The sequence below is a fragment of the Protopterus annectens genome, chromosome 10.part0, assembly GCF_019279795.1.
Source record: "Protopterus annectens isolate FY-2018-M chromosome 10.part0, PAN1.0, whole genome shotgun sequence".
NCBI lineage: Eukaryota > Metazoa > Chordata > Ceratodontiformes > Protopteridae > Protopterus > Protopterus annectens.
Window position 1 is genome coordinate 76118074 of NC_056744.1, and position 16731 is coordinate 76134804.

Genomic DNA, 16731 nt, shown 5'->3' on the forward strand with positions numbered 1-16731 from the left:
GTTACCAGACTTATTGCTGAATAGGTTAGATTATTTGCTAGCTTGCAAAACATTTTGAGAAAAACAACCTGGCCTTGGGCTTATTTTAGCCCACCTTAACTTTTCACTTCAATTGTGCAGTTCTAATACATGTTACATTTTGCCTAGATTCAAGGTACATTTCTAGCTTTGGTACAAGTAATGCTGACTATGATTTAAACTTTCAAGCATCTGTTTTCTTTATCAAAGCTTCTAGCAGCTGCATACTTCTCATGGCATAAGCAGAAATTAATATCTCTTTGTTAGGTTTCATGACAGTAGCAGAAATGAAATGTCTCTACATTAGCAGAAATGAAATGCCTCTTGTTAAGTTTCTAATAGCTGTGCAGATTCATGCAGTGTGAACAGAATAAATGTATTAACCCTTTTAAACCTTGAATGCACTAAGCATGCATATTACTATTCTATATTTTTCTAACATATGGGCAGTCTATTCCAGAGTCTGGGGAGTCTCTGGGTCAGGAACCTATCCCTCCAGCATGTTTTGTTTATTGTGATGACAAGGTTTAGATCCCTGGAGCATGTGGCTCTGAGGGATTGGGATTTCTTTAAGTGTAGAATGTCCAACAGCTCTGGGTTTGACATGGCCTTGTATGTTAAGCCGAGCTGGCCTCTAAGTAGACTATATGTGACAGAGTATAGCTGGAGTTTAAGGCACTCACCATAGGCATCTGCTTTAGGCCTGTGATTCTTTTAGTGAGGTACTTCTGCGGCCTTTCCAGTTGTTGCAGATGTCTTTAGAGATGCATACCAAATGGGGGTGTTGTATTCTATAATGGGTCTAATGATGGATGAGTACAGTGGAACAATTACCTTCTTTTCTGGAGGAAAAGCCCTTGATGATGAGGTGTGTCACATATGATTTCCTGACCTGTTGTGGCACTGTGGTTATCGAAGGTGAGACCACTGTCCACCTGTGTCCCTAAGTCTCCTCACACTTTCGGTGTTTAGTGTACTGCCCACCTATGTGGTAATTCATGGGTACATGGTTTTTCCCAAAGAGGATCACTGTACATTTCTTGGCATTGAGCTTGAGCCCATGGCTCTGGCACAAAGCATCCGTTTCTTTAAGGCCCTTTAGAGTATCCACATCATTTGGGGATTCAATAATGGCTCCCAGTTTGCAGTCCTGTGCAAACTTAGCCAGAGTTCCTTAGTGTTGGCCTGTACTTCAGAGTAGTAGATGCCAAACAAGAGTGGTCCCAGGACTGAACCCTGAGGTAATCTACTTGTCTGGAGCTGGATTTGGAGTGATGTAGGGATTAATGCCGGACTCTTGTTTTTTTTTGTTTTCCTCTCTCTCTCCTGTTCTTAAATAGCTTATAAATTCCCCTTTAGGCTGGGTTCTTTCTAGAGCTTGGAATGTAGCCCCTGCTTGCTGCCTTTTGGTTGGAATGTGGCTTCCCAGTATGCTGTGTGTGTGGGTGGGGGGTATACTTCCCCAGCTTTTGACTCCAAACTTGTAGGAAGAAACGTGGCTTGTATGATCTAAACATCCTTTGATTACTGCTCTTGGGCTAGCAGTTATAATGTTTACCTCTGAGAGGGAGTGGGTATCCATTTGGTATTCATATGGAATCCCCTCACTTGGGGGGGGGCGGGGTGACAAAGGACAACCTGCTGTGGCATATTCCTCTGCATCCTTTTGAGTGCCTGACTAGTTGAGGCTTTAGAGTTCTCTTGCTTCCTACCTCCCTTGAGTGTTAGTTTTGCTGTGTAGCCCTGTAGGAGTCCCTTTCCCCCTTAAGGATGTAGTGGAATCCTCTTGGATACCTTGTGGCCAGGACTGTTTGATTCTTTGCATGCCTTCTTGAGTAGGAGTGGATTATTGCTTTGGAAATACCCCAGCCCTGCAACAGTTCAAGCCCTTTCTGCTAGTGGTGACTTGAAAAAATTGAAATATGTCCAGGATTTCTTTCCTGATTAGGTGAGATCAGGCTTGCTCTTTGGATTTTTGTGGGAGGTTGTACAGTGGGACCACACTTTTTTTTTTTTTTTTATAGTGGCAGCCCTGTGATGTGTCTAGCTTGGGCTTTCTGCACAGGGTGCATTCAGGTTGGTGAGCCATGATTGCCCTGTTATCTTTGACTGGTAGATTATTTAGGAGGACGGTAGGCTTATCTGCCCTCTTTGGAAACGTCTAGCACTGGGTGGTTCCAAGGCTCATCTGTTGCTTCTCTTGTCAGCAGCACTTCAGGTAGGTGTTCATCTTGTCAGAAGTCTCCTTTCAAGGAAGGAGGTACTAAAGCTTAGCAAGAGCTGTTCAGTGTGCTCCTCTGGTCCAGGGAGGTACAGGAAGAGTCTGATCTGATCCATTTAGTACCCAATAACTGCAAAGGACCTAAAAGCCTGTTCTAGGTGCATATATATTGGTCTTAACTGGACATTTGTTGAAAAGACTACTTTGGATCCCCAAGATGTTCAGTTTTTATCACTAATGCATTGGGTGTGTTGGCTACAAATAGGTGCTTCCTTACTACTCCATGGCTGTGGTTTGTCTGCAGATTGTACATGAAATGCATGTTTCATAGTAGACCCCATCTATACTGCAGGGAACCATGGTGCCTGAAACTGCTTGGTGCCTCAACCCAGGATGTTTTTTCAGCAAGGGGAGTCCTCTGCACAGGCTATTATGATTCTTGCCTTTGTCTGCCTGTGGCATAATCATGTCTGTGCTTTAATTCTCCATTTCATCTCTGAAGTTCATTCAGAAAGTAGTTATAAAAGATTGTAGAAGTACTAAGTGCAGTGCTAGGCCAAGAAGACTTGGTTCTCTTTTTAGCACTCTTCCAATCCCCATTGACACTTCTCTGAGAGATGGTATTCAAAGAAAACTTGCCTAGTTTACTAGGATAGTGCACTAATTGACCATTTTTCAGGCACAGCCTAGTTGAGAATTCACAACTATAAACAGAAAAGGCAAGTACAGTATCGGCAACAGAAATGTATAGGAACGGATGTTGCAAAATAAGCTGTCTTAAGCAAAGTTGCATTCAGAGGCAACAAGTAAATTTGTATATTCACTGTACAATATTGGAGAACAAGCAGTGAAAGGGTTCACAGTTAATGTAGCCTTTTTGAAGGCAGAGGTATTTGGCTTCAAGATCTTTCTAAAGTTGTGGAAGTTGGAGACGTGCTTAATGGGAGGGGCTTTTAGGAGCTGATATGGCAGAAGTATGTCTGGTGGATTGGCGTGTGAGTGGAGAGGGCAGATACATTCTGTAGTAGTGGCATAAGTTGTGTGAAAAGTTCTTTTTCACGCAGCTTGGCAGAAAGTGGTGTAAAAGAGAAGTCTATTTACATCCTTTGTAGGTCTACTCTGGGAGCAGTCTAGCTTTGAAACTAATGCCATGGTGCCTTGGGATACTAGTTTGGTGGTAAATCTTGTAGAGTTTTGTTTGGAACCCAGTGGTGAAGCCATACTCAAAAGTTGGGTTGTGGAACCCCTTTATCAATAAGCCGAGGAAAAAGTTTTCCCTCTACAAAAGTATGGAGTTTATTTTTGATTTGCGTTTTATCTGGGGACTTGAACTTGAGGTTGATCAGCTAGAGGCCGAGATGCTTGGAGGAGGATGGAGTTTCAGTGGTGGATTTATCATAAATGGGAGTGCTTTTTGCACAATTAGCCTTTGGGGTATTCCAGAATGTAGCCTTTTGTTTTTGAAGGGTTGAGAAGTGTGGGGGTTGGTCATTGCTGGAGTTACAAGTCTAGAGTTTTCATATTAGAATGAGGTCTGTAGAGTACAATACATCGTTTTAAAGGAGTGGCTGTGGAGGTCAAGGGGCAGTTGGATTGTAGTTGGGAGAATGGACACCTATGAGCAATTGGGTAGTGTCAGAGGTAGTTTTCTAGTTTGAAGTGTGCATTCCAAAGTTTGTGAACCAGGGACTGAGATAAAGCCGATACACATTTCTGTATGACTTGTGCCTTGCAGTTGACTTCATGATGACCCTATTTCCAGTGATAGACAAGATGTATTGGTTATCTGCTTTTATTTCTTCTGGCCAGTGGTGAAATAATTGTATTGCATGTAGAGAGGGATGGGCTGAAGTATGTCGGAGAGAGGGGAGGGGTGGGCTGAAGTATGTCGGAGAGAGGGGAGGGGTGGGCTGAAGTATGTCGGAGAGAGGGGAGGGGTGGGCTGAAGTATGTCAGAGAGGTGGGCTGAAGTATGTCAGGGGGGAGAGGTGGGCTAGGGCTCTTGAATCCTATTTCCCCATGTTCTGCAGCATCTCCTATTTTGAGTGGTATTCCTCTATATAAAGGTGTATCCAGCAGCCCTTTCTAATTTTCACATTGGGTACTACATCTCTTCCCCCAACCTTTTGTGAAGGCCTGCTAAGCTTTTTCTGTAAGGTGCTTTCCAGGTCAGCCTGTTGTCCAATACTCTTGGATCCCATGTGAGACCTTTGTTAAAATTTAAAACCCCACACGAGTTTACAGCAACAGCCATACTAATTTCATAACAGAAAATTCTAGTGCCATCAGCACTGCTGGAAGAGGTCACTGAACTTGAGGTTCTTTCCGGCAAGCCTCCATAATATTGAGCAAGGTGGAGTTGTTGGATTGTTGTAGACTTTATATCCATTGTGGCTCAGTTGCAAGCTTCAGCCAGTTAATATGCCAGGTTTTCTTTCTGCTCTTGTCCAGTATGGATTACCCCTTTCATTGCATGGGTGCCCAAACAGCCAAGTTATGTGGTTAGATGACCCAGCAGAATGGGGATTTGGCTGTTGTATCTTTTACAAACTTGTCAAACTGTCCTCTTGACAGATGGTTGACCATTTTTTTATTTAAGCATGGGATGATGCTTCAACTTTACTTTTCTCTACGATAGTTGCTACTTCTAAATGTTAATACTACCTTTCTAAATGTTAATGCTACCTTTGAAGACTTCTGTGTTGCTCTTGCATGTTCCTCTCTGAATTCCTTTGCAAGGAATTAGTCTGATAATGTCTGCAGGCTGTTGGTTTTGGAGCCATGGTTATAAAAGGCATTGTCTAGTTTCCCCTTCAGTAAGGGGTGCTCCCTCCCTCCGGTTTACTGTTTTTGGGCAGTTTTGCCTCCTTTTTATGGAGGCAGAACTGGAGAAGCTGTTGTCACATGATGGAGAGATGGGGTTATTGGAGTGGTCTTTGCCTGTAGTGATGTCCTAAAATGAAATGGAAAGCAACTTATGTCAGTATATGGAGTTAAAGTTCTGCAGAGGGTTCTCTTTAGGTTAGCTGGCAGCAGATGTCTTAAATTGTAATTTAAAACACTTGCTCTCTTTAATATTCCAGAGTACTACAACCTCCTGGTGGTGGATCCAGCTTTTCGTTTGGAATGGGAGAAGATAGTAAGCCCCAGCCATCACGCCAGAAAAGAACAGACTCTGACATATTTGGGCCTCCTGTGGACAGCCATCCAGCTGCTCGAAGGAGCAATCCTCCAGGTACATTTGCAGCTTTGTGTAGGATCTTCATACACACTGCAGATAACAAAAATTGTTTGCCTATATGAAGGTGCTTATCGTGTTTCTGTATAACCATTTAATCAAGCAAGATGTAATAGACTTGCTGCCATCTGACACTGTTTACAAGATTTAGATGTCATGTCTTATTTTATTCTTTTTTTTTTTGTGATTTTTATTTCTATACTCTTGGTGCTACAGCAGTACAAAATCTTGGCTTCTGTCATCTGTCAGCTCTATTCATCATCTGAAAAACTTTGTGCATATTTGGGGTATAAGATAGTGAGTGGTACTTGCCCCCTCAAATTTTCAGAAGCCAGGTAGAAAGACAGGGATGGACTTGCAGAAAATTCACAGGTTGGTAAACTTGTGGAGATGGCATCCAAGGAAACCACTTAAACTTTGTCATAAGGTATGCATTTGTAGCTGGCCCAAGGTGTGCATTTTTTAATTAGGAAGGTATTTTATAAGTTGACCATCAGTTTTGTGTTGACCATAGAAGAGAGGTGTAATTTTTTTAGCTTGACTAGGTCACACTTGATTCCCTTCCTCTGAGGGAGACTTGGGATATAGTAAAGAATTGTTTTGGTAACCAGATTAGTAAACTTGTCACGGACAGTGGAGGCCAGAAATTAGTTCATCACCAAAAATAGGCAAATGAACAGTTTGTGAACAAGGCATTGCATCACTTTAAGCATTTTTCAGTTGCTTTAAGTATTTTCAGGCAGTTCAAAGAGCTTAAACTCCATTTTTTTTTTTAAACTAGGCTATGGAATACCTGCCTAGGACTGTTAATCCACACTGGAAGCTTTGATGTGGCTTCCCAGTTAGCGGACACCTTAGATTTTGTTAAATTCTACTTCACCTTTTACTGTGCTTTTCTGTGTAGAAAACAGGGCTGGTGCATACAAGCAGAGTTTGCAACCTTTGGAAAATAGGTCTATTCTTTCCCAAGGCCAGTCTTTGCTTTTAGGAGTCCCCAGAAATTGTCATGTTGGGGCCCCCTAGACACTTGACATCTTGTCACTGCCATCCTCTTAAACAATCGATGTTAAGTTGTCAATCTCGCCTTCATTCTTGCTGGATGGGTTCGGAGCCGATCCTCGGCTCTGACTCGGCACTTGCTTTAGCTTGAGAACTCCTTTTACCAGCTCGAGGCAACCCTATATCCCATGATGCAAGGCAGAAGTACCCCAGATCTCGTTTGCCGCTTAGCGAAAGAGGTCTCCTTTGCCAGCTGAGGTAAGAATTTTTCTTGTCAAGAGAAAAGCTTAGTTAGGGTTTATTTCCCCCTTGTATTCATTTTTTATAGTCTGTAGTGTGTTACAGCCCACCCTATTCCCTTGTATTTCAAAACTTTTTATTACCTTTAGTGTAAAAGTTTAGTTAGGCCTAAACCCCATTGGTTAATCCCTTCCTGTGTGTTGTGTGTTAGGGGATTAATTTTGTGTGTTTGTTGGGGTTTGTGTGCGACTTCCTCCTAGGATTATGTCTAAGGAAGGCAAGGTCTCAGGCTTCAAGAAGTGTGACTCGTGCTGTCAGAAAATGTCTCTGACAGACTGTCACACTTCTTGTGTTTACTGCCTGGGGCCTTTGCACCTGCAGGACTCCTGTGCTTTGTGTCACTCTTTTAGCCAGAGAGTCCTGCAGGAACGGAGGAATAAGCTTATCCTCCGTGGCTTACTTAAGCCAGAAGGTTCTCCCTCTAAAGTAGGGTCTGGGAAACCTTCTAAGCCACCGAAGGCTCAGGCTTCAGTGTCCAAGCCTCCTCCGGTGGCTCCGGCTCCGTCGGAGCCGAGATCGGCTCCGGCTGGAACCGATCTATCTACTTCAAAAGTAGTGGGTTCGGCACCGGCTTGTTCCGACACCTTGTCTACTGTGGCCTTGTCGGCTCCGGCTGGATCCGACACCTTATCCAGCATCGGAGCCGAGAAACCTTCGGCTCCATCTGGAATTCAGGGGACTTCGGCTCCGATGACTTCGTCCCGAAAGAGATCTCGGTCCCCTTCGTTGCAGAGTATCCACTCTGCTCCGGGGTCTCCTCTTTTGTCGGAGCAGATCTTAGAGATCTTCCAGGCTGTCTGACCACGACTTAGAGAGGGTGGTAAGCAGGCTATTGAAGTCGCAAGCACTGGCCCAAATGCTCCATAGCCAGTCTCAACAGACTTCGGCTATTGCCTCACCCCTTGAACTTCCTCCTCCGACTCCAGAGCCGGAGCTTCTCGGGACAGCGACTGTTTCGGCGCCGGAGCCGATACATCCTTCGGCTCCGTCGTCCTCGGCTCCGATCTCCTCCTTGAGGCCTTCCTTGGAGGGATCCGGTCGTCGGGTTTCCCTGGTCGGCTCCGAGGGGGCTAGTGGCATCGGACCCTTGTCCGACCCCGCTGTCCCTCTCGGGGCTTCGGCTTTGGTAAGCTCGGCGCCGACATCGGCCTCGGAGCCTTCCCTCTCAGTGGAGCCGGGAATTCCTGTATCCTCGGAGCGGGGATATTCCGGCCTCCCGGGGAGGGGAGCCTTTGAGGTGATGAGGAGTGTCCTGGCCTCTGAGCCAGGTCAACGGTCCATCCCTCTAGCTCCTCCTTCTTCAGTGCCTGTAGACGCCTCTTGCTCTCGGGCCCAGGGATCCATCGCCCCAGGTTTCCCCATTGGGAATTTCCTCCTCTTCCGAAGTTTCTCCTGATCCAGCAGGTGAACCCCCTCGGAAGAGGACGTGTAAGAGGAAACACACAGACTCCCCTGAGTCTACTACATCGGATACCGTTTAGATGAGTCGGAGGGTTCCCCACGATCCCCCTCTGAGGATGTCTCCTTTTCAGACATCCTTGAGCTCCTCAAACAGAGGGGGAATTGGCCATCCATTGATCCCTCCGAGGATGAGTCTATATACCTGGAGGCTTTTGGATTCCGACCCTCCACCTCCTGGGTGTCTCCGCCTTTCGACCCACTTATGCAGGTAGTGGCTCGAAAGGTGTGGGCGGCTCCAGATTCTGTGGAACCTGTCCCCAGGAGACCATCCAAATTTATAACAGCCCCTTCGGACAAACAGTTCCTTTCCAAGGGCGTCTCTGTGGATGCTATGGTGGTGGCGGCGGCCACTAAGAAGGAACTGGCGGATCCTTCAGTACCTGTCCATCCTCCTAACAAGGATTCTAGGACCATGGACAGGTATGGAAAGTGGATGTTTTCTTCAGCGACCTTTGCTATGCGTTCGCTGAACTACCTTTGTCACTTCACCAGGCTCCAAAGAGATATTCTCAAGGAACTGGGTGAAGTAGTCCAGGATCCTTCTGCTGCTGGGGCTCAAGAAAAGATTGCCTCGCAGCTAGCAATCCTGAATTCCCTATCCAACTCCTCCATGCAGCTCATATCCTATGCGGCCGATGGAGCGAGCAGGGCCGCAGGCACAGGAGTTGCTCTTAGACGCCAAGCCTGGATGCGGCTTTGTAACTTTGCGGACCCCTTGAAGGCGTCCTTCACTAATACCCCCTTTGATGGTTTGGCTTTGTTCGGACCTCAGGTGAAGGATACCTTGACCAGGTGTGAGCAGGACGGTAAAACTCTTTCTGCCGTTTGAGTCCATTTTTCCACTCCTTCTAGACCATATCCCAAGGGTCAGAAGGGGGCGAAGATGTGGTTCCGCAAAGCCCAAGGGTCAGAAGGGGGGGAAGATGTGGTTCCGCAAAGCCCAAGGAGCTACACCGGACACACGTGGTCAGTTTACCCCCAGAGGCAGAGGGGGTAACAATAATAGATGCCGCCCTAGAGGCAGGGGGGTCCTCAGAACCAGGGCAACAGGGAGTCTCTTCCTGAGAAGCCCTTTCAGCATCCCTGAGGTGTTGCCCGACTGTCCACCCTTGGAGGCAGTCGGGGGAAGGATTTCACTGTACCCAGTAGCCTGGCAATCCCTATCACAAGAGATGTGGGTACAGTCGATCATATCAGAGGGTTACAAAATCCCCTTCGAAAGGTATCCCGCACCTCAACAATCCCTTCCAGACATCTCACCCGGTCAAAGGGATTTGGCAGAACAGGAGGTTTCAAAGCTCCTAGAAAAAAGAGCCGTCCAGACTGTGCCGGCAGACCAGGTAGGATCCTGCATTTACTCGAGATTCTTTTTGGTCCCCAAAAGGACGGGAGATTGCAGACCAATACTAGACCTGAGCAATCTAAACAGATTTGTCAAGAAGGCAAGATTCCGGATGGTCACGCTTCAGTCCATTCTGCCCTTTCTGGGCAAGGACAACTGGATGTGCTCTATAGACCTTCAGGATGCGTACTATCACATAAAGATTCACAGACGCTCCAGAAGGTTTCTCCGCTTTCGGCTAGGGACCAGTCATTACCAATTCAGGGCCCTGCTTTTTGGCCTCACTTCAGCCCCCAGAGTGTTTACCAAATGCATGGCAGTGGTCACAGCTCATCTGAGACGTCAAGGATTCCAGGTGTTTCCGTATTTGGACGACTGGCTCCTCTCCGCCACCACCAGGTGTCAGCTTCTTCAGTCCAGAGACTACACTCTACAGCTTTGCAGGAGTTTGGGAATTTCAGTAAATTTCGAAAAATCTTCTCTGCTGCCTTGCCAATCTATCACCTTTATAGGCGCAGAATTAAGCACAGTCAAAATGTTAGCCAGACTAACAGATCAAAGAATTCTGGACATCCAAAAATTCGTTCGGATTTTATTGCAGAGCAACAAGGTCAAAGCCAGATTTATACTGAAGGTTCTAGGTCTTATGGCTGCGGCCATTGTTCTACTACCACTGGCTCGCTTCCACATGCGTCTTCTGCAGTGGATGCTATTCACGCAGTGGTCGTACCACAGTCTCCCGATGAGGCACGAAATCTTAGTCACACAGTTGTGCAGAACTCATCTGAATTGGTGGATATCTTCCCCTCTTCTTCATCAGGGATGACCCTTTGTTTCCCCTCCTCCAGTTGCCACAGTCACTACGGATGCCTCTGATCGGGTGGGGGGGGCATTATCAGGGCAGGATGGTCCACGGGACGTGGCAACCCATAGAATACCATCTGCACATAAATGTCCTGGAGATGAGCGGTGCTTTTAACGTTGCAGGCCCTCAATGACTTTCTTCCCACGGGGACTATTGCAGTACAAACGGACAACATGTCCGTGGTCTGGTACATCAACAAGCAGGGCGGGACCAGGTCCTATCCTTTGTGTCGAGAAGCTCTCAGACTTTGGCAATGGGCAATCTCCTCTCATCGGTTTCTGATAGCAACGCACATCCCCGGCAGGTCCAACCTCTTGGCGGACAGGCTGAGCAGATCCATTCTGATGCCTCACGAGTGGTCTCTCAATCAATCTGTAGTGGATCAGATTTTTCTGCAGTGGGGCACTCCTTGTTGCGATCTTTTTGCTACTCCTCAAAACAACAAGTGCCCAGATTATTTCACCCTCTTTCCCCTTCCAGGCCAACCCCTGAGAGACTCTCTAACCCAGGATTGGCCCCGGGGACTCCTTTCCCTTGATTCCACAAGTCATTCAGAAAGCCACCGTTTTGAGAGCCTAGTTGATTCTCATTGCCCCTTATTGGCCTCGACAAATTTGGTTTCAGTCTCTGCATCGTCACCTTCTGGTGCAGCCCTGGCATCTGGACCCAGTTCCGGATCTCTTGATCTACCAATCGGGTCAGCAGCACCGGGCCATTCATTCTCTCAACCTCACTGCTTGGTTGCTCCACTTCCTTCCCTAGCCAGGCTTCCGATGATCTCTGACTCCGTCAGAGACCTCTTAGTGTCTTCCTTAAAGTCGTCCACTAGGACTGTTTATGCTAGCAAGTGGCGCTTTTCTATTTGGGCAAATTCCAGGAATATTGATCCCTTTACTGCTCCTGTACATTCTGTTTTAGATTTCCTGGCGGAGGTTTTTCATTCAGGATCCTCGTCATCTACAGTTAAAGTCCAACTGGCTGCTATTTCCAAGTATCATGTTGGCTTGCATGACAATAACATTATGTCTCATAGATTATGCAAGGCCTTTCTGAGAGGACTTTTTCTCCTAAAGCCGCCTATAAAGCATCCTCCTCCGCAATGGGATCTAAACTTAATGTTGGCATCCTTGATACTACCTCCCTTCGAGCCGTCTGCTTCATGTTCTTTGAAGTTATTGACCTGGAAAACTATATTCTTACTGGCTGTCACTTCAGCAAGAAGGGTTTCCGAGATTCAAGCTCTCTGCATTCGTTCCCCTTACTTGGTTTTTCATAAGGACAGGGCATCATTAAGAACGAACCCTTCCTTTCTCCCCAAAGTGGCGTCTCAAACCAATATTAACCAATCTATAGATCTTCCAGTCTTCTTCCCAAACTATTCCGACAGAGCTGAACAGAAGCTTCATTTTTTGGATGTCCATCGTCAGCTCAGGTACTATTTGCATAGAACTAAAGAATTCAGAAAATCGGACCAATTATTTGTCTCATATGCAGAAAACAGGATAGGTCTTCCAGTTTCTAAAGTGACCTTATCCAGATGGTTGACTTCCACCATTTCCTTTGTGTACTCTCTCAGAGGCAAGCAGCTATCTTCTAAACCAAAAGCACACTCAACCAGGAGTCTATCCACTTCTACAGCTTTTCAGGATAGACTACCCATTGATACTATTTGTGCAGCAGCTACTTGGGCCACGCCTCATACCTTTGTTTCTCATTACAAGTTGGACTTGGCCTCCAGAGATAGGGCCAGTTTTGGTTCCACAGTTCTCAAGAGTCTGTTCCATTGAGCCACCCGGGATACAGGTGCTAGGTACGCGGTCCCATCCAGCAAGAATGAAGGCGAGATTGACAACTTTAGAAGTTATGTACCTACCATAACGTTCCATGTTGGTTGTCTTCTCTCGCCTTCTTTCTTGCGTCCCTCCCTCCTACTCCCTGGCCTGGACAGATCTTGAAGAGTTCCTATCAGGTTGTTTTTCCTCCTGAGCCTTCATATGAGGACTCTTTTATGAACTTGTTTCCTAAATTATGTTAGGTTAGTCCTTAGCAGGGTAGGTTAGCTACCAAACGAGATCTGAGGTAGTTCCGCCTTGCATCATGGGATATAGGGTTGCCTCGAGCTGGTAAAAGGAGTTCTCAAGCTAAAGCAGTGCGAAGTCGGAGCCGAGGATCGGCTCCGAACCCATCCAGCAAGAAAGAAGGCGAGAGAAGACAACTAACATGGAACGTTATGGTAGGTACATAACTTCTAATTTTTGTTCATGCTGCAAACTTGGTAATGACACGCACAGACCTGTTGCTACAGTGCTCTTGCATTACAGCTGGCCTGTCTCGCAAAGGAACACCTTCATTGTTGCAGCCAAGTGCCAACTGTTACAACGTTTTGTGTAGGTCTGGACTTGAGTGAAATGACTCAGTGGGCCTACTGTTTCAACCTCCCCTTGGGCTCCCATACCATGCACATTACTTTTTCTCACATTTTGCCATGCTCTTCAGCTTTTTTAAGCTGCTGCAACTTTCTGTATGATTTGAAGTGCATTTTTAAGTTTGTTTTACACAGTATCATTCAGTGATGGCTTAACCAGAAATTATGATTAAGGAAAGTAACTGATTCTGTTCAGTTTTAGTTTTCCTTTCAACGCACCTTTCCTGACCAAGATAGCACAGCAGTAATCCATTTAGGAAATAACTCAAGCCAGCACCAAAGTCCTAGGTTTACAGATGCTCTGGGGTGCATTTTAGACATGGTCACCCCTTTAATTCAATGGTGGCCTAAACAAAAATCTTGAGGGAGAATTTTGGCCTTTCCTTTTTCTTTTATCAAAGCTGTCATAAACCCACATTCCAGTTTTGGGAATACATGGGTCCTATCTTGGATAATGCCGGTCTCCCTAACTTCCAACAAAAGACTGGCACTACTTGTGCATCCCCTCTGGTGTTTGGAATGAAAGCAGAGGTTCCAGTTGCATTAGTCGTATATTGGAAGTGACTGCTGATATGTGTACATGTATATGTCTAGTAATCTGTATATGTGCCTGATGTGATTTGTTTAGAAGTGAAAAAAATATTTGTTAACATTTGTTGCTCCTAGACCATACACCGCCCCATGCACAAGCTGTCGTAACCTTATTTGTACACCTCCTGAGGTCTGAGAAAAGTAAAAGAAACAAAAAGCCCAATCCTGAGCTCAAACACAAGCTATAATGACCTCATGTGCATACCTCCTAAGGTTTGACTGACGAAAATTAAAGGAATAACCATGCAATTTCCAGCCCTCTGTAACCAACAGCAGCTTTCTGTATACGCATCTGAGCAGGGCTGGTTTTAGAATGGGTGTGGTTGAAAACTGACGCTATTATCAGCTTTATCCTAACAGGGTCTAACACAGCACGAGTTTCTCATTTTTCCCCAACCAGCAACAGCTTTTGTGAGGGCTCCACAGTATTGAGAATAAAGTCCTCTGTTTCTGTTTATTCAGACACCTACATCAGAGTCTGGTGGCCCCTACTCCCCAGGTGTATAGTCTGTGATATATTGTGCCATACTTTTGAAATCTGATTACTTGTTGGGTACTTTTTACTAATACCTAGAAGAATATTGTATGGGTCTCTGCTTTATTGGGCGTGTGCAGAGATGAAAACTAATCTTTACACAGACGCGCGCACAAGTATAAGTCTTAGTACTACTAGCTTTGTAGCTATTTAGCAAATCCGCAATACATTATGCAGGACTAGTACTGCCACACCAGATCAGTGACTGCTGTTTAGCAGTTGTCAAAACAGCAGTGAAGTCGCATATTTACCTCATTGAAGAGTAATGCATACCTGTCACTGTCCCAATTTCAGACCTTCCCTAATTTTTTCTCATACTTTTGCTTTCTTTATACTTACTGTACAGAAATGCATGTTGATGCAAAAGGTGTTCTATTAACGCAAGTGAATTCGTTATTAAAATGTTTGATTTCTGAACCTTTATTCTGTTATTTTTGGCACCGCCCTTGATTCTTAAGGAAGTTATAGCAAAGCAATCCTTTAAGATCAGAAGCTCTTAAATCCAGAGTTTGCACTATGATCAGTCACTCTGGGCTCCTGCTCACTATTGCTTACCTTGCTCATGTTCATGATCAGTTTTATCCTAACTGTGTCGCCTCGCAACCCTGTTCAGGTTAAAGAACATAATGTGAAAACAAATACATTTTCCCCAACCAGCAGTTGCTTTTGTGGGGCCACCACGCAGTCAAGGATGTTTAAGGGCCCCCCTGCAGCCACAGGTATTTTGAGGACCAAAAGCTGACTTTGTAGTTTTAGTGGCGAATATGTCCAACAGGGTATAATTAAGTCAGGAGCACTCAGTGGTAAAATTATTTTAATGGAATTTTGATGCCTGCTACTTGATGGAACACTTACTATAACCAAAAATATCTGAATTTTAAAGGAGTTGTAAATCAGGTGGGTAAAAGTACACAAGCTGTCAAGCCAAAAGCTAGTACAGCAATGTTACAAAATATCATAAGATAACTTGCTATGGTTGGGGCCCCCAGCAATGGCAGGGTTTGCCGGTGTCTAAAGCTAACTGTGTTCTTCCTTGACCTGTTGAAGGTCAGTAGGAGCCAGAATGGAAATGAGCAAGCTGTAATGATCACAGTCCACACTACTTGATGCAGCAATTGGTGCTTCCTGGTGTTTCCCATACCGTCAGGTTTCATTCCCAGTAGTGTTGAAGACAGCATGGAGGCCAGTCTTGGGTCTAATGCATCTGGTCTTGGCAGACAGTGTGGTGATTCCGAAGACTGTCGTACGACTTTCCACATGAAAACCTAAATGTGGAATATGTAGATTCTAGACTGGCTGGCTTAACCAATTAATTTTTATAAAACGCTAGCGAAACCCAACAAAGATGAAAAAAGTATAAAAAGCAGTCCGATCCAAATAGATTTAATACCATATAAAGACAAATAAAACCTATTTAGTGCTTTCATCTCTCTCAGGAGACTTCATCAGAATAAAATTAATGCCATTTCTTCTACCATTTTAAATACAAACTTTCAAGTTAAATCATTAATAGTCACCAATCAAGTTCCATTTGGCAGATGTTCTCTAACATTTAAAAAGACATATTTAATAACGCATCATAAAATACTTTTAAAAAAGCACAAATAAAATCACTTAATGTTCCCTACCTTTATATTTATAATAATACATTTAAAAACATATTTATCGACTTAAATGGATTTGTTATATTATTAGCTCTTTCTACTAACATGGGTGTGATGGAAACTGTTTCATTGAGTCGTGGGGGAAGCATATCTGCTAATTTCAACTGCCAGTTTCTTTCTTTAACAGATTTTTCCAATCCCCCCCACCCCCCCCCCTCTGGGATTCAAATTCACCTTATCCAGTATTCCAAAAGAAAATTTTGTAAAAGTGGGGCAAGAAAGGGAATGCTTATACAAGGCATTGGTCATCTTTTTATTTTTTATGTCATTGGTGTGCTCATAAATTCTAGTTTTAAACGCACGCTCAGTTTTCCCCACGCACAAATGGGGGCATGTCTCACACAATGCTAAGTAAACCACTCTATTAGTATTGCAGTTCCCTCTCTTCAAAAACGCACTCTTGCCAACAATTCTCCAATTTATCAAACTCCTCGCTAACCTCCTCATGATGTGAGGTCATCCGAGCAACTCTTATTGCCTGTCCCTTGATGCTCTTTTGAACCAAGGGGTAATTACTGTGTAAATAAGAGTTACAAAAAGTATCCTTTCTAAATACTCTAGATCTAAAACCATTTGTGTCATGTGTAATGTGTATCTAAATAATTAATCCTATCCTCATGAAAATTTATAAGTAAATTTCAAAAAATGTGTGAATTTTTTTAAATAAAACAAACTCCTCAATTTCAGCCACTGTTCCTTTCCATAAAATAAAAATATCATCCAAGAAGCGGGAATATAACTGTATTTTGTCCCAATGGGGGCAGCTTGTCGCACATCTATTCTCTCTTCCCAAAAGAACCAAATTAGCATATACGGATGCACAGGCTGCACCCATGGCGACCCCTCAAATTTGTTGGAAATATTCCCCTTCAAATCAAATAAAATTATTTTCCAACACCAAACTCATTAATTCACAGATCCACCTACCTGCTCATGGGTTAAATCTGAAAACTGAAATAAGGTTTCCTCAAAATTCTAACCCTTCCACTTTAGGTATAACTGCAAAAGGGTCCTTTATGTCTATTTTCGTTACTAAAACCACACCAAGCTTTAAGAGATTGCTTGAACAAAA

General features: G+C 44.6%; 1 protein-coding gene across 1 annotated transcript in view; it reads left to right on the plus strand.

The window, feature by feature from the left end:
* Positions 1–16731, plus strand: part of LOC122814097 (jupiter microtubule associated homolog 1-like) — a 176676-nt gene that overhangs the window by 51504 nt on the left and 108441 nt on the right. Inside the window, exon 2 of the mRNA XM_044086715.1 lies at positions 5323–5474. Coding sequence (XP_043942650.1) covers positions 5323–5474 — 152 coding nt within the window. The remainder of the gene's footprint in view (positions 1–5322; positions 5475–16731) is intronic.